The sequence below is a fragment of the Halichoerus grypus genome, chromosome 2, assembly GCF_964656455.1.
Source record: "Halichoerus grypus chromosome 2, mHalGry1.hap1.1, whole genome shotgun sequence".
NCBI lineage: Eukaryota > Metazoa > Chordata > Mammalia > Carnivora > Phocidae > Halichoerus > Halichoerus grypus.
In genome coordinates, this window is record NC_135713.1 from 144,290,414 (window position 1) to 144,313,372 (window position 22,959).

A 22,959-nucleotide genomic window follows, 5' to 3' on the forward strand; every position below is an offset into this window, starting at 1 on the left:
GGGGAGACAGAAGGACGGAGTAAGCTAATAGACGTGTAAACCTCAGGAGGGGCAAGGAGGGAGAAGATCTCCCTGGTGATGTGATATCGAGGGGCCACCAAAGGCCAGTCTGCTGGACCTGAGCTGAGAGGGTCACTTCCCACGCCCGCTGGGCATCCACAGTGTAACTCGGCGCTCACGCCATCTGCCTGGAGACAGGGTCATACCCCAGGGGTTAGGGGCTCCCTGCGCCCCACAGGGCTTCCGCCAGCCCCCGCCACCCCGGTCACCAGTCACAAGTCCGGTCTGTCACCCCTGCTTCCGATAGACTGACTATACATCAGAGGTTCCCCTGATTTGTTAGAGTGGCGCCCAGAACTCAGAGAAACATTTACTTATATTTACCCGTTTATTTATTTATTTATTTTTTTAACCCTCCACCTCTTTTATTTTTTTTTACCTTTACTGAAGTTCTTTATTTCTTTTTTTTTAAATTTTTTTATTGTTATGTTAATCCCCATACATTACATCATTAGTTTTAGATTTAGTGTTCCATGATTCATTGTTTGTGCATAACACCCAGTGCTCCATGCAGAACGTGCCCTCCTCAATACCCATCACCAGGCTAACCCATCCTCCCACCCCCCTCCCCTCTAGAACCCTCAGTTTGTTTTTCAGAGTCCATCGTCTCTCATGGTTCTTCTCCCCCTACCCGTTTATTTAAAGAGTATGGGGAAGGATGCCGATGAACAGCCAGATGAAGGGGGTACATAGGGCAAGGTCTGGGGAAAGTCGCGCAGCTTCCTCGCTCTGTCCAAGTACGTGACTCTCCCAGCCTCTGCGCGTTCACCAGTCTGGAGGCTCTCTGAACCCCGTCCTTCTGGGCTTTTACCGGGGGCTTCATTACATAGGGACGATGCATTGAATCACTGGCCGCGGGCAATTGGTTCAACCGCCAGCCCCTCTCCCCTCCCCCGGAGGTCAGGGGGCGGGACTGAGAGTTCCAACCCTCCAATCACACGGTTGGCTCCGCCCGGTGAGCACCGCCCCCCGCCTCCTTCGGCACTTTGCAAAAGTCATCTCGTTAACATAAACCAGGTGTGGTTGAAAGGGGTTTATTATGACTATCGCAATACCTGGATTGCTCTTACCGCTTAGGAAATTAAATGGTTTTAGGAGCACTGTGCCAGGAACAGGGACGAGTATATTGCTTATTAGAAATGACCAGATCACAGAGGTCCTCTCTGGCAGATGCATCCCAGCAAGCTCCGAATGATGGGGAGTCAGCCAGGTGACGTGAGGGAAGGGAGCTCCTGGCAGTTAGTGTTCTGAGCTGAGTCGTGTGGAGGAGGCCAGATGGGACCTCCTTTACCTCCCTTGCCCTCCTGCTGTTCTTTAGAGTCCTGGCAATCTCTCACCCTCCTGGGAGGGCAGATCCCGGTCTGTATGGACCTCTGCCCTCCCGGGCTGCATCCAGGGCACTAAAGTGTGGGAAGCTAGGATTAGACACTTGGTGTCCCCATCCCTCAGACTGGGTATGCGCATGGCCCCATCTAGGCGGCGCAGGTGAACCACGGTTCAGGCCCCACGGTTCTCTGCACCTCTCCCTCCCTGCAGCCCCTCCTTCTCCCCCAAGCCTGGGAGAGTCCTGTTTCTCGGCTTCTCTGCTCTTTGCTGCCACTTGCTTCCCGGGGCTCCAGCAACAGGCTGGCGGAAGGGGGCGGGGGATGGGGGAAGGTGGGGAAGGGGACACTGTAGGGAAACTGGTTACTCTCTTAAGTGATGCCCCTCCTCCTTTCAGTATCCCCGACTTTCCAGGGGAGGGGCCCGAACTGGCAGGTCCTTAAGCTGTGGGTGGATTATCGCTGCCTTTCCAAAAGGAGATATTCTTCTCAATACCCTCCCCCGCCCCGACTTTGTGCTCCTAGCTAGAGGTTAACTTTCTGTTTGTCTGCTTTAAAGGCATTTTTACAAGCTTTCCTAACACTGTGTCATTGATGACAAGCATATTGTATATGGCTTATCTGCAGTAGGGAGCCAGGTTTTTTCTTCACAGAGACAAGGCTGACCTGGATGATGGGGATGATGCTGGAACTGTATTGGGATGGGAATCTGCCAGAGGGTCTTTCCCTGGAGGTTCTGCTCCAGGGAGCCAGGTGGAGGGACCTGGGGCGGGGGGGCAGTGTGGGTCACCTACACAGAGGACATTCTTCCCAGCATGGGGCCCACCCCTTGCACAGCCTGGAGAAAGAGGTCACGGTCCACAGAACAACGTGCCCAGGTGCGTGGGAAGCAAGGGGTGTCCAGTCACATGGAAGGACGTGTGCCCTGACTGGACCCCAGAGCCCTCACTGACCCCTCTCTGCTCCTCAGGCCCAGGCAACGCCAAATGGCTCCTTGCAGGCGGGACCTGAGAGGGGTGCTGGACAGAGCCACCAGCAGCTAGGGGGAACCTACAGGAGGCACCTCCAAGTTAGCAGAGTTCCACTGGTACGTCCCTGTCCACCTTCAGTTGGGGAAAGGAGGCCACGGGTGGGCAGTCGTGAGCCCTGAAGGTAGGAGTCTCCCTGGAGCAATTTTTTTTTTTTTTTTTTTGGCATCAAGATTCTTTCCACTTCACCCAGGTCAAATTGGCCAAAAAAAAAAAAAAAAAGGCCAGGTTTTGACCCAAATTGACCCAGGTCAAATTGGCCAAAAAAGAAAAAAAAGAAAACCAAAAAAACAACAACAAAAATGTGAATTTACTGTTTCACATCCAAAAAAGCCTACCAGTGGGGCTAACATTGGGTGCAGCTGGATCTCAAACACTGTGCTTAAGGCTTTTCCTCCTGCCCCCTCTCAGGCCTCCTTACCTTGCGGGGGGCGGGGGGCAGGAAGGAGGCTTCCCAGCAGCTCAGGCCTTCGTCTCCTCCATCTCCATTCCAGCTGGAAAGAGAGCATCCCCCACACTGAGACCTCCACTAGAATACACTAATAGGACCCTTGCTAAACGCACACACATGGACAGGGAAAATAGGAGTAGCAACGACAGCAAGAAACTTTAGGAAGCTGGACAGCAGGTTGGATGAATAACCAAAGATAGAGCAGCCTTATAGAGCAGCCTGAGAAGTCAAACCACAGCCTGCAGATTAAGTAAGAGGGTGGGCTCCAGTCAGGAATTAGGCCTACAGCTCCTCTTCCCAGCCCCCAGATCAGAGTTCCTCCCCCAGGCAGCCCACCCGGATTTCCCCCTCCACCAGCTACTCCACAAGCCCTGCCCTCTCCTTCAGAGTGTCCAACCAGCTTCTTAGTCTCTGACAGCCAAGGATTCCCAGACACCTGAGGAATCCTTCCAACAGGGCACTTGTTGACCAAGACAAACAAGGGGGAAAGGCAAATTGGGGCAAGCAAAGACAATGCAGGAGAGAAAAAAATTTCTAATAAAACTAGGCTACTGATATCCTCAGAGAGGTAAGAGAAGATTTCACATCTATGAGAAAAGAACAGAGCTTCATACATTTAAAAAGGAAACTTCAAAGGAAAAATACCTCATAGAAATTAAAAACAGATCAACAGAAATAAATAACAGAAGGTTCAGAATACAAAATTGAAAAGCTCAGAAAGTAGAGTGATACGGTTTTTTTTTAATGGAAAATAGAAGAGAAAGGACAAAAATTGGAGGACAAGCCCAGGAGGTCCGACATGAGTACCGAGAGTCCCAAACAAAGAAAAGAGAGGAAGTCTTCAGTGAAATCACTTAATTAAATATCCCAGCACTGAAGGGCATGAGTTTCTCACAGAAGAAGCTGGAAAGTGCTCCACACAAGGGATGGAAATGACCCGTAGCAAGGGGCATCACTGTGAACGTTTGGGACACTTAGGACTGGGATGAACAACCATCTTGGTGTGCCTGGGGCTGAGGGGTTTCTTAAAATATGGATTTTCAATGCTAAAACGAGGATGGTCCTGGGAAATCCAGAATGACTGGTCACCCTACTGGGATCCAAAAAGTCTATAAATCTCAGAGAGAAGCCAGAAAGCAATGGCTTCAAAATTCCAAAGAAAAGTGATTTCTAATTTAGAATTCTATACCCTGCTGAGCTTTCAATCATACTAGCAAGTGTGATGGTAAAGAGAGAACCTTTCCAGACATGTAAGGTCTCAAAATTTTTTTTCCTAAGCATCTCTTCCCAAGAGACTATTGGAGGACATGCTCCATCAAAATGAAAGCATAACCCCAATGTTCATAGCAGCAATGTCCGCAATAGCCAAACTGTGGAAAGAGCCGAGATGCCCTTCAACAGACGAATGGATAAAGAAGATGTGGTCCATATATACAATGGAATATTATTCAGCCATCAGAAAGGATGAATACCCAACTTTTACATCAACATGGATGGGACTGGAGGAGATTATGCTAAGTGAAATAAGTCAAGCAGAGAAAGTCAATTATCATATGGTTTCACTTATTTGTGGAACATAAGGAATAGCATGGAGGACATTAGGAGAAGGAAGGGAAAAATGGGGGGGGGAATTGGAGGGAGAGATGAACCATGAGAGACTATGGACTCTGAGAAACAAACAGGGTTTTAGAGCGGGGGGAGGGGGGATTGGTTAGCCCGGTGATGGGTCTTAAGGAGGGCACGTACTGCATGGAGCACTGGGTGTTATACAAAAACAATGGATTGTGGAACACTACACCAAAAACTAATGATGTATTGTATGGTGACTAACATAACATAATAAAATTTAAAAAAAAAATGAAAGCATAAACCAAGAAGGATGAGGAGACAAGGTACAGAAAGCAACCCAACACAAGAGATGGGGAGGGACTCCCTTGGACGATGATGGAGCGCTCCTAGGACGGCAGCTCTGCATGGAGGGAGCTGAGCCATCCGGCAGCGGGGTGACCCCAGATACAGTCATCACGAAGACCCCCCCACTTCCATCGGGCCATCTTCTTAAACCAAGGACAGAATGCCCAGGACACCTTGGCCCAGATTCTCATCAGGACTTGGCTTGTCTTGACCATGTGCCCCCAAGGGTCTCTCCTCTGATGCTCTGCTGAGGGCACGAGTATCCCCCATAGAAGTTCTCAGCGTTTCCCTGAGAGCAGGAAGCAGCCCCTTCCCTCTGGCCGTACTCCTGCCACATGTCCGGTGCCTGGTCCACACCTCAGTCTTGCTAAGCGCCCAAGTGTGAAGAGCCCCGTGTTTCCCAAGACTCATTCGTGACCTTGCTTGCAACTTCCCCAGAAGGGGCCTTGTCAGCTCCCACAGAAGGAGAAGTCAGACCACGACCTGAAGACTGTTTGTTCCATTCACCTCCTCCTAGAGCCTCTGTCCAGTGTGCCTGCCCTCTGTTTTTCAAGACTAGGTGGTATATTGTCTGGGATAGATATGCAGGTAGAACTATAATGAAAAGCAAGGAAACAATTAGCACAAAAGGATGGTCATCAGCTAGAGTTGAGGGCTGAGAAATCAGCCTGATTTGGGAAGGTGAATAAGGGATTTTAAGGTACTGATGATCCTTTTTATATTAGCCTGGGTATAGTTCACAGATGTTCATTTAGTTATAGTAATAAAAAATTATTATATTTAAATTGTAGATGTGTTTATAGACTCTTTTGTGTTTAATTTTTGTAGAGGTATAGAGAGGAAAAAGTATCAAGGGAACATGTCTCTGGGGTGATCTCCCAGCAAGGCCCAGGATTTACTCTGATTGGATAAGTTGGGTCCCTGGTCAGGGGTGGGAGGGGGGTTGCTGCACTCTCACTGGCCTGGACCCAGTTAGCCCCTCACCCCAACTCTAACCAAGGTTCCAGCCAGTGGGGAGAATGGGTTCCAGGAAGGAAGGAAGCATGATGGTTGGGAGCCTAAAACAAAACCTCTTCACTGATTCAGGGGAGCAATTGGGAAGGATATTTTGATTCCCTTGAAAGGACTGACATCCTTCAGCCCATTGCCTCTCCTTACAGAAGTCTGCCCTCAGGAAATAATTGAGGATAGAGACCAAGAGTGAGGGACCATGTGGGTTATGGAGCAGGAGAGAGGCCGACTTTTCCCTCTCTGAAAAGCTCCGTGTTCAGTCACCATCCTGTGGTGGGGCTTGGTGCTATCAACCTGCACTGGGCAGACTGGCTGTGCGCTGGGCCCTGGGCTCTCAGAAACTGGAGCTTCCTGAGATCTAGAAGCAGCAGTCTCTGTCAGCAGGAGCTGAGGGCCACATGGAGTATAAAACTAACTCAGGCCTGTCCTCCCCTCCCTCTGTCAGACCAAATCTGTGGGATGGCCTCCCGAAGGAAAGGCCAGGTGCATCCCCAGCCCAGGCAAGCAGAACCCCCAGGCTCAGGCCTGGGAGAGGCCCTGATGCCTCCACAGCATCCTTGCAGATACCAGGGAACAGAGAGGAACCCTTCACGGGACCCGAATTGGAATGAGAAGAGTGTCTCAGCCCCAGGCTTTGTTGGGGAGGGAGAAGTGGAGAACCACAGCATTTTGGGGCCCTGAACAAGATGCTGCCACTGCTCAGAGTAGCAGGGCGTGAGTTGGCATGGTCCAGGGCCCTACCCAGGGTGGCCTGTGAGAGTCAAGAAGAACTTGCCTATAAGCTGAGGTCTCCTCTTCAGATGAGTCCATTAGGGGCTGCTCAGCAGGCTCCATGCCTCCTGAAATCCAGGGCATGTTGGGGTTCCCAGTATTCAGGTTGCACTCCCCAAGCTCCTAGTCCCTGAGCCCAGCTCCCTTGATGAATCTCCAGACCATATCTATCTCCCACTCAGCCTTTGCCAGTTTCCCCTCTGAGGGTCAGGGCCAGGAGCTGGGCCTGGAGTCAGGAGCCCAAGGTTCTGGGGTACTAGTCACCAGCTGCTAACCTTGTGCACCCCACTTTACCTTTTAGGGTGCAGGTTTTCCCATCTATGGAGTGGTCAATCATTCCCATATGGTTGTGTTAAGAATTCAGTGATGTGTGAGAACAAAAGACACATAAAGCATGACACATGTTTTCTCTTGAACTGAAACCGCTGGGACATAGAAACTGTCTGGGTCAGGTGGCACAGGCATTTCATCCAAGACCCTTGGAAAAGGCCCCAAGTTCAGCTCTCCACCACCCCCCAAGGGCACAGGGACTGTGTCTGTTCCTGCAGAAGCAGTCCCAAGCAAAGATGCCCATTTGGCTCTTTAACAATGCCCTGATCTGGCTGAAGCTCCCAATCTCCTACCTGGGGAGCAAGTCTGGTGTGGACCCTGCAAGGAAACCTGTAATTCAGGCTTCTTCTTGGAGCTCCTGCAGGCTCTGCACAGATTGCACAGATAAAAGCAAAACTGGACAAAGCTGAAACGGGCTCTGAGGAGAACCAGCTGGACTGGAGTAGGCACTCATTCTCATGACAGGGAAAGGAAGAGACCTGGGGTTTTCAGGATACACACACAGAGCCGGGAGCTGTGTGGCCTCAGCTCCTCCCAAAACACTGCAGGGGGACTAGGAACATCACCCTAGAAGGGCTCTCAGCTCAACCCCCAGAGCACACTTGGCCCTGATAGAAAGATGGAACAATGTCAGATGCTTATTCTCACCAGCATTATTCTCTTTGTTTGTCCTGGAAATTTCTGTCCAATGCATTATGACAAGAAGACTGTGTGAGGTTTAACCACCCAGAAAGGAAGAGATTAAATCACCATGAATTGTAGACATAATTGTCTTCTGGAAAAACAAGGCTGTTAGAACTAATGAGATCTAAAAATCCACATATAAAATCCAATAGCAATATCCAGTTAAAGATACAATGGGGAGAGGAGAGTATTGGGAAAGACAGTGGAGCAAGAAGCACCAGGACTCCGCCACCAACTAGACAGCAAAACTGGCAGAATTTGTCTTAGAACTCTGGAGCCTATCCAAAGACTTTCAGCTTCCAGAGGAAGGCTTGGAAAGTTTCAGTTCATTTTGGTCAATTTAAGCTCTTAACACAGTAGCAGCTACCCATCCTCCACCAACCACCACCACCCCCCCACCCCCAGCCTCTTGGTAGCAGCCTTGCACATATTCCTGGAGTAGCTTACCCACAGCTGCGGGAGCCAAGGTGGGCAAGAAGGGCCTTGTCCTGCAAATACTGGGGAATCTGTGTCCTGATGCTTATTGCTGTTTTTGATCACAGAGGTGCAGATACGGAGGCAGGCCATCATTACTGCGATCTGTACTGGCTGAAGAGGATTCCAGGGGATTTAAAGAGCCAGAGCCTGTTACTTTCCCCCCTTCATTCTTCCCTTTTTTCTCTTTTGGGAGCCAGACATTTAAGGATTAGGATCTTCAAAAGCAACCACGTATACAAAGGAATTTAAAGTTACTGCGCATGCCCAGAGAAAGGTGTAGGCTCAGAGAAGACCCAAAAGGGCCTTAAATTCATACCTCAGTCTGATCCGGGCACAGAGGCACCCTACAACAATTTAAAAAAACAAACAAAACAGAAACCCCTGCAGAAATCTGATTTCTAGGGTTACTACATTACAAGATTCAAACGTCCCATTTTCAACAACAACAGATCACAAGACCTACAAAGAAACAGGAAGGAAAAGACTGTTAAGGGGTGGGGGAAATTAATCAGAGAAGCCATGCCTAAGAAAGATGAGATGATGAACTGATTAGGCAAAGACTTCAAAACAACTATCTCAAAGATGTTCAGAGAGCTAAAGTTAAAGGTGGATAGTCAAGAAAACTATGTATGAACAAAATAGAAATATCAATAAAGAGATAAAGGACATAAAAAGGAACCCAAAAGAAATTTTTAGAGCAGAAAAATACAATACTGAAATGAGAAATTCACTAGAAGTTTCCAAAAGCAGATTTGAGCAGACAGAAAAATCAGTGAACTTGAAGACAGGACAATTGAAGTGATTGATTCTGAGCAACAGGGGAGAAAATGAAGAAAAATGAACAGAACCCAAGGGATGTGTGGGACACCATTAAGCAGACCAACATACATGTTGTGAGAGTCCCAGAAAGAGAACAGAGAGAAGGGGCGGTGGGGTTCTTTGAAGAGATAATGGCTGAAAACTTCCCAAAGTTGATAAAAGACATGAATATAAACATACAAGAAGGTCAACAAATTCCACGTAGGATAAATTCAAAGAGACCCACACTGGGAAACACATTATAATCAAACTGTTGAAAGACAGAGAGAATCTTGAAAACGGAAAGAGAAAAGTGACTTGTCACATACAAGGAGTCCTCAATAATATTATCAGCAGATTTCTTATCAGAAACCTTGGGGGCCAGAAGGCAGTGGGTTAATCAGAGTGTCAAAAGTAAAAAATTGTCAACCAAGAACCCTACATGCAGCAAAACGTACTTCAAAAATGTGGGAGAAATTAAGACATTCTCAGATAGCATCATCCTCAATGATGAAAGACTGAAGGCTTTTCCACTAAGATCAGAGGATGCCCACAACACAAGGATGCCCACCTCTGCCGCTGCTATTCCACAAAGTACAAGAAGTTCTAGCTGGCACAAAGATAAATAAAGCCACTCAAATCGGAAAGGTGGAAGTAAAATTAGTTCTTATATGTAGAAAACCCTAAACACGCAGACTGTCACACACACACACACACACACACACACACACACACACACACACACGCTTATTGGACTAATTAACATTCATTTAGCAAAACAACAGGATACAAAATCAACACCAAAAAAAAAACAATTGTGTTTCTACACACTAACAATGAACAATCAAAAAAGGAAATTAAGATGGGGCTCCTGGGTGGCACAGTCTGTTAAGCATCTTTCTTCAGCTCAGGTCATGATCCCAGGGTCCTGGGATCAAGCCCCACATCGGGCTTGCTGCTCCGCGGGAAGACTGCTTCTCCCCCTCCTGCTCCCCCTGCTTGTGTTCCCTCTCTCACTGTCTCTCTCTCTCTGTGTCAAATAAATAAATAAAATCTTAAAAAAAAAAAAAAAGGAGGGCACCTGAGTGGCTCAGTTGGTTAAGCAACTGCCTTCAGCTCAGGTCATGATCCTGGAGTCCCGGGGTCGAGTCCCTCATCGGGCTCCCTGCTCAGCAGGCAGTCTGCTTCTCCCTCTGACCCTTCCCCCTCTCACGCTCTCTCTCTCTCTCTCTCATTCTCTCTCTCAAATAAATAAATAAAATCTTAAAAAAACATAAAAAATAAAGGAAATTAATAAAGCAATCCCACTTACAATAGCATCACAAAGAATAGACTTAGGAGCTTATAGTTAGGAATCAACTCAGCCCAGGAAACGAAAAACTTACACAGTGAAAAGTATAAAATGTGGCTGAAAGAAATGAGAGAAGACACAAATAAATGGAAAGACACCCTGTATTCATGGATTGATATTGTTGTCAATTCTATCCAAAGCAATCTACAAATTTAATGCAATCTCTATCAAAATTCCAATGGTGTTGGGGTAGAGGGCCCTCCAAGCCTCAGCCAGCTTGGAAAACCTGGTAAATCGTGGGAGCCCAGTGGACAAGTCTTTTTGGCCCAGAGCACCATTAGCAGTTGGAATGACGACCCGTGTTATGGCTCCAGGCCCTGCAGGTGGCGTGGGCCCTTGGGGAGGACTGGTCTTGGCGGCCCTTTCTTCTCCATGGCAGACACTGTGCTGGGTGCTTTGTGCACTTAATCTCGTGGCTTCTCTCCATAAACTGAAGAGGAGGGATTCTTCTTCCCGTTCTCAGCACATGAAGGCACTTGAAAAGCTCAGGAGACTCTTCGTGCAGCAAAGGGTCATCCTCTAGGGGCGTCCTCTGTCTCTGTCCCTTCAGCCAGGCCTGGCCCAGCGCCCAGCCAGGGACGGAGGCCTGGGAGCACATCTCTCCAGCCCCCAAGACACACTCTGCTGACCAGCCATGTGCTTTTCTTCCATAGGTTCTATGGCTTTCCATTCTTTGCATTCTTTGTTTTTGAATGCCAACCAACAAACAGTACCGGGGACTATGACAGCAGAGTGGGGCTTGGAAACTGCCCACCTGGGAGCTAGAGATGTTGTTTCTAAATATGCTTTTGTCCCACACTGTGGCCCCCATGGTGGCTTTTTTTTTTTTTTAATAAGTTGAATTGCCACCTTTAAAATCAGAGTAGCCGGGGTGCCTGGGTGGCTCAGTCGGTTGAGCCTCCAACTCTTGGTTTTGGCTCAGGGCATGATCTCAGGCTTGTGAGATCAAGCCCCGTATCAGGCTCCTGGGCATGGAGCCTGCTTGAGATTCTCTCTCTCCCTCTCCCTCTGCTCCCCCTTCTAAGAAAAAGACAAAGAAAAAATGAGGATACCAAGCATACAAGTCAAGAGTCCTGGCATTTATTAAGCTTGGAAGGTCTGAGCATGTGGTCAGCCCCCCAGGATCCCAGTGGAGCTGTGCTGTTTTTGTGGCCACAACTCTAGACTCTCTCTATGGACCTCTCCTTGGGGGTAACCACAGGGCCCTTGCCAGCCTCTTGCCGGGTGTTTTTGTGTTCTCCAGTGAAGAGGAAGGTTAGATGTTTGGGGAATGAGAGAAATGTTGGGGAATGAGAGAAAGGTTACCCTCTAGGTCTGTACCTTCCCGGAGATTCCATCTGATCCAACACTTGTCCCTGTGTCGCATACAGGAGTTAGGCTTAGGCCACACAGTCCCAAAAAGTTGTCCAGCACTAGACCCCAGCGGCAGGTGGGCTCTGGGTCTGACAGCGCAAAACCCCAGAAGGAAGGGTGCGCACCTGCAGGATGGCTTTGGGGGGGGAGGGTCCTCCCCGCAGATGCAACGCAGACTGGCAGCCTCGTAACTGTCGCGGGAGCCCCAGGACCTCCAGATGCTGGGCCTGGAGACCTAAACACGCAGAGACAGATGCGCCTCATGGGTGGGGGCTGGGCAAGCGGGAATAGGGGATGTGAGCAGGGAAACCGAGACAGAAGTGCACGCGTAGGAAGGGGGCAGCTGTGACTCAGAAGCCAAGCCCTCCCAGGCCGGCCTCTTCAGGTCAGGCCCCCTTCAGGTGCACTTTTCAGGGTGGCAGTGTCTGATTGGCCCGGGCTGGTGCCCGCCCCTTGGCCAGGTGTGGGCAGAGCCTCCCTGAAGGTCTCAGCACCCCGGTCTGTATTCATCGCAAGGCGTGGTTATTGCGGGAACACCCTCAAAGCCTGGTGTTCTGGCCACAAGGAAAGGAAATGGATGCCGAGGAGGCAGACCCAACAGATGGAAGCACGAGGGGGTGGACTTGCATCCAGAGCCAGGGTCTGAGCTGGGAAGGAGACATGGCACCCGGGACTGGTGCCCACGGGCCAGACGCCATGTGGGCGAGGGCTGGCCTGTCTCCAGGAGGGGCTGAGGTGAGCCCCGCGGCCAGCCAGCACATGCTTCTCTCCTCACGCCCTGGGCACTGCCGGTCACACTTTCGGAGTCTGCCCACGTCCCCTGGAGGCTGCGGTCTGGGGACACCAACATCAGGGCCCAGCTGGGCAGGTGGGCAGAAACGGGGCCTGGGACTCGGATACACCTGTGCCCAAGTCCCACTCAGCCAGGTCCTCAGTGCGGGAGCTGGGCACCCGCCTTTCTCTGCGAGCATTCATCTCCTCGTCTGAACGATGGGAGCGCTGCGGGGTCAGCGAGCAGGGCCAGGCCCAGGGGCTTCCCCCTGCTCCTCCCTCCCGCTGACTCTCCCGCTCGGAAGCCCGCATGTCAGCTGCGTCCCCCCATGCCACTCTAACCTCAGGCTCCTCTGCTCTCACCTGCGCTGCTGAGTCACTTGAACACCACGCGCCTTGACCGAGCACCCACAATGTATGGGACCGGGGCGGGGGGCGGGGGACGGGAGGAATCTGGGGTGCAGCAGTGAGCGAGCCAGGCCCCTCCTAGAGGACACGCAGCATGGGGAGACCCAGGCCAGCATGAGGCCTAGGGACTGGGAGGCCACCAGGCAGGCATGTCCAGTGTGTGCCAAGGCCTGGTGAGTGGCTCGTCCTGGGGCAAGGGGCCCTCACCTGGACAGGTCAGAGAGCGGTCTTCGCAGTTCCAGCTGCAGAGAGTGGCTTGGCCACTCTTGGTTGTAGGCCAGCACAAGGCACTGGTGCCCCTCAGTGGGCTTGCCCCGGGGTGGACATGCCCCTGACCCGCCACCCACTGCCACCCTGGGATCTGCCCAGGTGTCCCTGGGGCCTGTCATCCTGGAGGCTTTGTGTGATGACTGAGCTGGAAGGAATGACACTGAATCACAGCAACGGGGACAGCAGGGTGGCGGGAGGCCCACCAGTGACACCTTTTTCAGTGCTGCAGCCTGATCGCACTGGTGGTTTAACAGTGTCGTTCGTGCCACGGGGGTAAAGCGGAAGCCTGCTGGGGTCATACCGCGCACGCGGCTGCTCACACACGTGGAGCCCCGTGCCCCAGCATGGCAGAAAGAGCGAGAACTTGAAAGCGCTCTTCAGAGGGCACAGGCAGAGCCGCCTGCTGGTTCCCCGGCCCCCAGCTGTGGCGAGGCCCTCGGGCTCGGACCCCGTCTATGCCGGCCCCGGCCCCCAGCCCGCCACGCGTGGACACCATGCAGGCTGTGTTCGCAAAAACACGGATTGGAAGGCTTACTGGTGATTTCAAGGACTTTCAAGGGAAATTGTGATGATAAACAGTTTCCCCATCATCACTGGCTTTTAAAAAAAAAAATTGTAAAATACACATAACATAAAATCTACCATTTTAGCCCTCTTTAAGCCATTTTTAAGGGTACAGTTCAGTGTATTAAATGCATCCGTGTTGTTGAGCAGCCATCCCCATGACCCTTTACAGCTTGCGAAACTGGAATTCTGTCCCCATTAAACACGAACTCGCCCCCTCCCCCCAGCCCCTGGCAGCCACCATCCTCTGTCTACGAATGTGACTATCCTAGCACCTCCTGTGAGTGCAGTCACGCAGTATTTGTCCCTCCGGGGCCGGCCTGTCTCATTTAGCGTACTCCCCTCAAGCTTCACCCACCGTGTAGCCTATGTCAGCATTCCCTTCTTTTTTACAGCTGAATAATATTCCATTGTAACAGTAGCCCACATTTCATTTATCCATTCACCCGGCAACGGGCACTTGAGTTGCTTCATCGTTGGCTTTTAAAAATTACCCCTGGACAGCCAAATCATGGAGTACCATGAGACCGTTAAAAAAAAAAAAAAAAGAACAAAGACGCTCTGTCCTGCCATGGAAAGCTCTCCAAAATACATTGTTAGGGAAAAGAGCACAGGAGAATGTGTACAATGTGCTAATAAAATCAGAAAAGGGAGAATATGTACTTCTATTTCTTTGTCCTTGCATAAAGAAGCTCTGGAAAGATAGGAGACTAATACAAGCAGTTCCTTATGGGATGGGGGCGTGGGGGGGGCTCTAACTTCACGTGGCTGTGTTTTTGCACAACGGGCATGCGATGACCCCACCACCCTGCCCTCCCCCTGATCCCCTGCTTGGTCGATCACTACTATCTGTCCAGGACGCACAGCCTGGCTCCTGCCACCTAAGCACACACTTCCATGATCACAGCATGTTGCCCATTCCCCTCCCCCCCCGCCACCCACAGCTTAGCTGAGCTTCTGCACACGCTGAGCCCCTTGGCCACGCAAGTGTCTAGGTAGACTGCCTCCTGCCCTTAGTCCTCCGCACAGACCGCAGCACCCCTCCTTCAGCAGGAGCCCCTGTGCCTCCAGGGGTCCTCGCATGGAGGCCAGGGACGGGCTCCCACAGCCCCATGCTAGCCATGCAGGAAGGGGCAGGAAGATGGGCGGGCCACCACCGCAGCTCTGACTGCACCTACCCTCTCCCCTCACCTGGGCGCCCCCTGCAGAGCACGTGCCTCAGTGGGACAGTCCGTCTGCAGATGTCAGCCTGCTTGTTGTCTGCATCCCACCACCGGCCCCAAGAGAGCCTGCTCAGCCCACAGTACCTCGAACCGAGCCGGTAGTCACTCCTCGCGATAGCCCAGGGCGGGAGGGACCCAGAGACTGCAGCAGGAGGACATCCACGGAGACCCGGCCCCGGGCCCAGCTGGGGACACCATGGGTGGCTGGAGGCCAGAGGGGTGACACCGGCAGCCTGCCCGCTCTTTGGGCATCCCTGTGGGTGGCGATGGTTCTGGTCCCAGCCTCACTCCAGCCTCCAGTGTGAACTTGTTGCTCCAGAGCAGAGCTGAGTCGGAGCCCACCCCCTCCCCATGTGCCCAGCATCCCGCATCCAGCCCCCAGTGGCAGGCCAGGCCTGGAGGTGTTCTGGGGGCCTCCCAGTTCCTCTCTCGAAGTGGTAGCATCCTGGCCTCCCCAGAGAGGCTTCTCCCACACTGTCTGGTAGACCACCCTGCCCTGCAGAGAGGTTTCCAGAATCACCTCCACCCGAGCTACTGGCTCATCTTTGAGAAAATCCGCCTAGGATCTGGGGCAGCCCCAATGCCGCAGAGAGAAGGTGCCCGGTGTCCAGCAGGAGAGACCACACTTTGGCAGCCTCGCGTGTGTTCTGTCTTGTGGAATTAGGCTCAGACTCTGCGCCCTGGGCATGAGGCAGAGCTGGCGTCCCCCCCCCCACCAGAGTCACCCACCCTTCCCCAGTGTGCACAGGCAGCCCCCCACGTGCCCATGTGCACGGCAGCCTCCCCACCAGGTTGGCAGGTTTGGTGACATTGTACAGTTTCATCAGCTGAGAACTGAACACTTCCAGCTTTGCCGGGGAGGGGAAATAGAGTCACCGCCGTCCCTGGGGCCAGGGCGGCTCGAGCTGTGGTCCACACCGGTTCCCATGCCGCCCCCCCATGCTGTGACCCAGTCCCTGTACACCCTCAGGACAGCCCTCCTGGGGACCCCCTCCAATCCCCAACATCAGCTCTGACTCTGCACATCCCCGTCTCTACTTTGAGAGCCAGGGCACCAGGGGTCAGGAAAGACAGAAATGGCCCGGGTCCCGGTCCCCGTCTGCCATAGGGGTGGCACAGGCAGAGTGAGCGGGGTGATGGGGAGACTCTGTCCCCTGGAAGGTCCCTGTAGTGAGCCTGCGGGACTCCACACTTAAGAATGTGGGGGTGACTTCGGGGCGCCTGGGTGGCTCAGTCGTTAAGTGTCTGCCTTCGGCTCAGGCATGATCCCAAGGTCCTGGGATCGAGCTCCGCATCGGGCTCCCTGCTCCGTGGGAAGCCTGATTCTCCCTCTCCCACTCCACCTGCTTGTGTTCCCTCTCTCGCTGTGTTTCTGTCAAATAAATAAATAAAATCTTAAAAAAAAAAAAAAAAAGAATGTGGGGGTGACTTCGATGTCATGGGGAATGCTGGTTAGACGGGCTTGGCCAGGACTCACTGCCGTGAGTGTCCTGAAGGCTTAGTTCTGGAAGACTTGCCCTTGGGGATATGTGGAAGAACCGGGGTAGAGGAGACACAGGTCCACGGCCCGTGCTTGGAGGCGCACCTGCTGTGGGCCAGACCCTTGACTCGGTGCCGCTCTGAGCGTGTGCTCCGAGCCCTGCCTGGAGATTTGGGTGGAGAAGTCACCATACAAACAGCCATAGGGGGCCTTCCTTTGCACCCGGCACCCAGCCTGGGTGGGGGGAGGTCACTGTAGGGAAGAAGGGAAGGTTTCACCGAGGAGGAGGCATTTTAGCCGTGTCCAGAGGGATGGAGGGGTGAACACGGTGGGAGAGGCTTCCCGTGGGGGAAACAGCTGGATGGGTCAGTGGGTCGGAATCTCAAAGAGCCTGGAATATCAGGCTACAGAGAGACCCTTGAGAGAACCCCAACTCACACAGCTTCCTGCAAGGCCTCACCTGACGAACTCAGGAATGGGCCCACTTCCCTGGTGCTTGGTGCCATTCTGCCAGCTCAGGGACCCCAGTGGGGGCGGGGGGTGGGGGGGGAGAGAGCTGAGCGCCGCAGATGTTCTGGGATCCCACCTGAGCCCTCCAGTTTGAATCAGGCCCATCCCAGTCTTTGTGGCCACGGGCAGAGGCAATATGCAAATTGCGGTCTAAGCCCTGTCAAAAACAACCTTGCCTGGGGGTAGGAGCGGAAAGAGTCAGTCCCTAAGTGGCTTGGACCAAGAGTGGAGGAGGGTTGGTTCCTGAGGGATGCCATGCTGGGGGGTAGGGATCCCTGGCAGCCCTGCCAGGAAGTGATGGGCACCAAAGTGCCTGGACGAGGCAGGGCCCACCCAGCCAGGCGCCCAGGGGACCGACGGGCCCCTGCCCAGGTGTGCCTCAACTCCTCCTTTTACTGCAGACAGGCATGCCCCGGACACTGAGCGCCTCCGACATGGTCACCCCTGGCAGCCCTGGCCCACCCCCCACCGAGCCCACGGATGGCGAGCAGGCCGGGCAGCCCCTCCTGGATGGGGCTCCCTCGTCGGCCTCCCTGGACACCCTGATCCAGCACCTGGTGCCCACAACTGACTACTACCCCGAGGTGGGTGACCCACGCAGCGGGGAGGAGGGGCATCCGAGCGGGCTCTCTTCCGCCACGCATGGGGGAGACCCTAGGGCTGGGGCTGGTCTCGGACCTGGGGCACAGCCCTGCCATGCCTTTGTGAGCACATGCTGCCTTTCTCTGTGTCCCCCCAGAAAGCCTACATCTTCACCTTCCTCCTGAGCGCCCGCCTCTTCATCGAGCCCCGGGAGCTCCTGGCCCGCGTCTGCCACCTGTGCATTGAGCAACAGCAACTGGACCAGCCCGTGCTGGACAAGGTGAGGGCCAGGGCGGGGGGCCTCCCGGTATCAGGCACTCCCCTGACGTGCCCTCACGCGTTGACCTCTTGGAGTGGCGGTCACTGTCCCCCATGCTCCTGAGCCGGAGCCCACAGGGGCTTCCTGACTCGTCTGAGGCCCAGAGCTAGAAGGGACAGAGTTGGGACCCTTCAACCAGGTGCTATTTCCCACTGTCCTGCGGGAGGCCCTGAGCTCACAGCATGCCCAGACCCGGGCCCCCAGAGCCCCATCAGCAGGACCCTTGCCACCTGGGATGGCCCTGCGGCATCTGCTGGCCTTTCTGCCCTCAGCACACTCCGTGCCATCCTCCCCCTGTGGGGTCTGCTGATGGCCCAGCCTTCCTCCGTCCCCGGCCAGATCCCGCGGCTGTGACTGTTTATAGGTGTGTCCTTCGGGCTCTGGCGCCATACTGATAGAAGCCCAACTACAGCTGGCCTAAGACAAAGGGACTTCGCTGGCTCATGCAACTGCGAGGTCTCAAGTACCACTGGCTCCCGGGGCTCCAATGACCCCCATGGAAACGTGTTCTTTCTCCCTCCGACCTTCTGTTCCGTTCTCCTCGGGGCCAGCCCCACCCTCACTCGGCCAGGGTCTCCCTGCTCAGTGACAGGTGGCCTCTGCCACTCCAGGCTCGCCATCTACTCTTCCCAATTCCAGTGGAAACAGCAAGCCACGCTCTAAATAGGTCCCAAGGAAAGGGCCGACCTCATTGGCTTAGCTTAGGCGACAGGCCCATCTCTGAGCCAATCAGTGTGCATGATGGGGCTGTACCACGTTCTCATTGGCCAGCACTGATCTGGGCCCCTGCCAGGGGCCTGAGGCGAGGTGAGCTGCCTCTGAACCCCAAGGGCGGGGAAGGAGGGAGACGGAAACCCCCAAAGCAAACTGAGATGTTATCACCACAGAGAGGGAAGTAGGATGCCCAGCAGGCAAAAACAACAGAGGCTCCTGCGCCACACGTGTGTCTGTCCCCCTCTGTTCCCCTGTGGTCAGCCCCCAGCCCTATCACCTGACACAGAGAAGGCACCAGGCACACCTCCCTCGGCCACCAGGGGCGCTGCCGGGGTAGCCCGACCCCAGCGGAGCATGCACAGTGCGTGGCTGATGCGGCGGCTGATGGGGCCCCTTCACCTTGTGCAGACGCTCCTTGGCTTGCCTTGCAGGCCCGGGTCCGGAAGTTTGGCCCCAAACTGCTCCAGTTGTTGGCCGAATGGACGGAGACATTCCCGCGGGACTTCCAGGAGGAGTCGACCATCGGGCACCTGAAGGACGTGATGGGCCGCATTGCCCCCTGTGACGAGGTAGGCAAGCCGAACGCAAGTCCTACGCCCTGTCTGCACCCCTACACCGGGGACCTGAGCCTGTTCCTGGAGCCAACCTCAGGGCCCTCATCCCGCCATCTGTACACTGCAGCCCCTCTAAAATCAGCCCCTTTCTGCCCCATCAGGAAATCAGGCCCTGCAGAGCTGGCAGGGAAACCAGGCCTCTGGTTCCAGGTCTGGTCTCTTGACCTCTCTCCTGTCCTGCGCTCATGTACGGCATCAGATGGCAGGCGAGGAAAGACCCCCTCACGGACTCTTGCGACCAGGCCCTTGGTCAGTGACCCATTAGGCTGGCCTGGAGGGCCCTGGTTGGGGCAGAGGAGGAAAGAGGGCCCCCCTGTGGCTAAAACCACATCCCAAGGTAAATGCAGCCCTTGTGGCTTGGAAGGCAGCCAGTGGGGTGGGCATCAGGCACCCCACACCCTGCCCTGTTATCCCAGCTGTATTATTCTGGGGAAGACACTTAAAGGTAAAAGGGGGACAGAAATCCCCACCTCTCAGGATTAGGGTCAGAATACAGAGAAGGACCCTGCAAAGGGGATGGAAGTCTCCTGGTACACTTAGAAGGGGCAGGCTTATCAGAATCTCCAGAGTGATTCTGTGCCAGCATGCGGCTGCTTTCCCTAGGAGAGAACATTGGGGGGAATGCGGGTCAGTTGCCCTGGGAGGAGACTGCATGTGGCAAGCTGGTAGCTAGTCATGTGCCGAGAAGTGGGTCTGGACATGGCAGAGTCCGGTGCTTGTGAAACCAAGGAAAACCACCAAGGCAGGATGGGCAATAGGGAGCCATAAAGCAGAGAGGGAGAGCTTGCCTGTAGGCCGCGTCACATGGCAGACAAGTGACTTAGCCACTCTGAGGGCTCGGTGAGATGAGAGTCATCTCCTCCTCCTCCTCCCCCTCCTCCTCTGCATCTCCTAATCCATCTGGGGATCCTGACACTTGGCTTAGGATGCAGCAGGAAGTGGGGTCAGAGAAGGCTCAATGATTGGATGAGTCAGGAGGGGTGGGTACAAGCTGGGAGGGAGATTCTGGCTGGCTTGATGGTTAGATAGTTGGCTACCTTGATGGATGGGTGGAGGGGGGAAGATAGATGTTGGATATTCTGATATGCAGACGGATTTTTAGTGTGAGTGAATGTGGACAGATTGATGGGTAGGTTGGGGGGTGGATAGATGGATGGATGGGAGGATTTGAGGGTGGGTAGGTGGATGGATGAATATGGATGAATGGATGGATGGATGGATGAATGGGTGAGTGGGTGAGTAGATGGGTGAGTAAGAATGGATGGGTGGATGATTGGATGAGTGGATAGATAGATGGGTGGGTGGGTGGGAGGATGGGTGAATAAGGATGGACAGATGGATGGATAGGTGGATGGATGAATAAGGATGGATGGATGGGTAGATGGATGGGTAGATAGGTAAGTGGATGGATAGGTGGATGGATGGATGGGTGAATGGATGGATGGGTAGGTGAATGGATGGATGGATGGATGGATGGGTGGATGGATGGATAGATGGGTAGATGAGTGGGTGAATGGACAAGTGGATGGATGGATGGATGGATGGATGGAGTGGAGTGGAGGGTGTGCAGGGGGATGAGAGTCCAGTCTTCTGCTTCAGCCCCCTCTCCCCAGGAGGTCTTCAGCAGAATAAGATCTGAACCACTGACAAGACAGAATCATCCACCCTTGTCAGGCCTGCCTCTGCCATTGGTGGAGCCATTTCCAAGGCAGACCCTGTCCTTCCAGCTGCAGTGGGGGGATGGGTGTAAGTCCTGGGCTGGCTTCCTAGGGAAGTAGGGCCTTCTCCCCTGAGAAGCTGTCAGGCCTGCCACCAGGACTGTGCTGGGAAATCTTTTCTAACCACCCCGTGGATAAGAAATGAGTGAGGCCTAGGAATGGCTGTCGAGAGCAGCCATCCACCAGGTGTAGGTTTTCGGGGCAGACATAATTCACCTGAGACATTCTCATTCCTTGCCTTGGGATCCAGTTAGGTATGCTGAGCGGTGTGGGCTGAAACGGGGGTGCTTTCTTGTGTCTTTGAGATCCAGAGTTGCTCTTGCCCAGAGAGCAACCGCTCCAAAGGGCATGTCCTCTGGGTGCTGCCGCCCCTCCCCTGGAGGCTGCAGGTGGACCGTGGGTTGCTCCCCTCCCAGCACAGAGCACAAGGGCTCGGCCCAGAAAGGAGCCGGTGACCTGTCTGATCAGGCAGGGCCATGGTAGGACTCAGAGCACGGGGTCTGGATCAGACTGCCTGAGCCCACTCAGACCCCGGCTCAGAAACCACAGCTGTGTGACCTCAGGCAAGGTGCTTCAGCTCTCTGAGCTTCAGTCTCTTTATCAGCAAAACAGAGGATAATCGTCACCCACCACACAAATTTGCAGTGAAGAGTTCCTGAAGTCACGTGTGTTCTTATTTCGGCACTTGGTGAGCTGTGACGGGGAACGAATTATTTCCAAAATTCAGGAGATGTGGGGCTTATTTTTAACTTGTATGGAGTTTTTATTGTGGAACATTTCAAGCATACACAAAAACAGAGAATAACAACCCTGAGCTCCCATGTATTCGCCACCTAGGCTCAACAATTATCAACATTTTGCCAAATTCACTTCTTCTCTCCCTCCACCCATTTCCCCCTCCCTCCAAATTATTTTTAACCATTATATCTTTAGCTCCAAGAATATTTCAGCATTTTCCTGTAACAGGTTTCTCACACAGGGACCAGATCAAATGATGTAAAGTGCGGTGCCCAAGTCAGTGAAATGAACACGAGCATTCTCAGAGCTGTGTGTCTTTGGACCAGTTCCTTAACCTCTCTGAGCCCTCAATGTCTGTCTATAAGGAGGGAGGGTGATAAGGGCTGTGAGATAACAGTGGGGCTCAGGGAAGAAGAGGAAACAGCACAGGGCCAGGGCCAAGGGGGCTTCCCCATCAGAGCGCCGTGAAAGGTGACACCTCCTCTTACGTGCTGTTCCCTCCCCTGAACCCTCATGATCTCCCTGCACTGCCTGCCACCTCTCAGCATCTGGGAACAAAAGGCCAGAGAGGAGCTGGAAAGGTCCTTCTCCATGACTGAACATGGCCACGGCATCAGGATACTTGTTTGGGGCCACTCCGTGCTAGCCTGGGCACCCTGCCTGGGAGGGGCTACCCGTAGGTTGGACTCAGCAGTTTTGGCTCAGGGAAGCCAGTGCTGGGGCTGAGGGGGAAGCCAGGGGAGGCCCAGAGGCCACAGCTCCAGTAAAGGAGACAGGACAGGAGGACCCGTGTGCCCTGGCCACACCCATCTGGGGCGGCTGCAGAGGAAGCTGATACCACGGGCCCTCCCGGGGATGGCCTTGCTTTCCCATTCCCATGACTATCTGCTGGGCTCACCCTGCTGCCCTCGGAGGCTCCCCCCAGCCCCCCGCCCAAGGGCGCAGGGAGTGGAAAGCTAACACAGAGAAAAAACTGGTGGCAGGTGCAGAGCTCCTGCCTCTGCAGGGTGGGCTGAGCCCATTGCAAGTCACCCTGGGCTTGGCTCAGGTGGGATTTTCAAGAATTCCGAAGAACAGAGGCCCATGACTGTCCAGTCAGAGATGAGTTCTAACCATGAATGGCCAGGAGGCTCCTGGAGAGCCTTTGAACGACCTCTGTACTTGAAACCCAGGTCCATGTACACGTCAGGTGGCTCCGTGGAAATGGATGGCATTGGGCAGGCTATGAGGGGTGGAGCTCTCCGTGCCTGGAATGTGCCTTCCTGACAGGGACAAGGGACAGCCTCAACATTCTCAGAGCTGGGTCTCTGGGTCTGCTCAGACGTACCTAGATCTCCCAGCCTCTATCCACAAGGGTGTACGAATCATGAGAGAAGAACCAGCACACACCATCCCCCTATTCAGAGGGGTGCAGAAGATTCGGGAAAGAACCAACAGATGAACTTGAGGTTAACACCGCCGGGTGAATTCTAAAGGAATTAGCAAGCAGAAAAGGATC

General features: G+C 53.6%; 1 protein-coding gene across 1 annotated transcript in view; it reads left to right on the forward strand.

The window, feature by feature from the left end:
* The window catches only part of RASGEF1C (RasGEF domain family member 1C), an 83,680-nt gene that overhangs the window by 32,016 nt on the left and 28,705 nt on the right, over positions 1 to 22,959 (forward strand). Inside the window, exons 2-4 of the mRNA XM_078067643.1 lie at positions 17,178 to 17,360; positions 17,516 to 17,638; positions 18,823 to 18,960. Of these exons, the coding sequence (XP_077923769.1) occupies positions 17,184 to 17,360; positions 17,516 to 17,638; positions 18,823 to 18,960 (438 nt within the window). The 5' untranslated portion in view covers positions 17,178 to 17,183. The remainder of the gene's footprint in view (positions 1 to 17,177; positions 17,361 to 17,515; positions 17,639 to 18,822; positions 18,961 to 22,959) is intronic.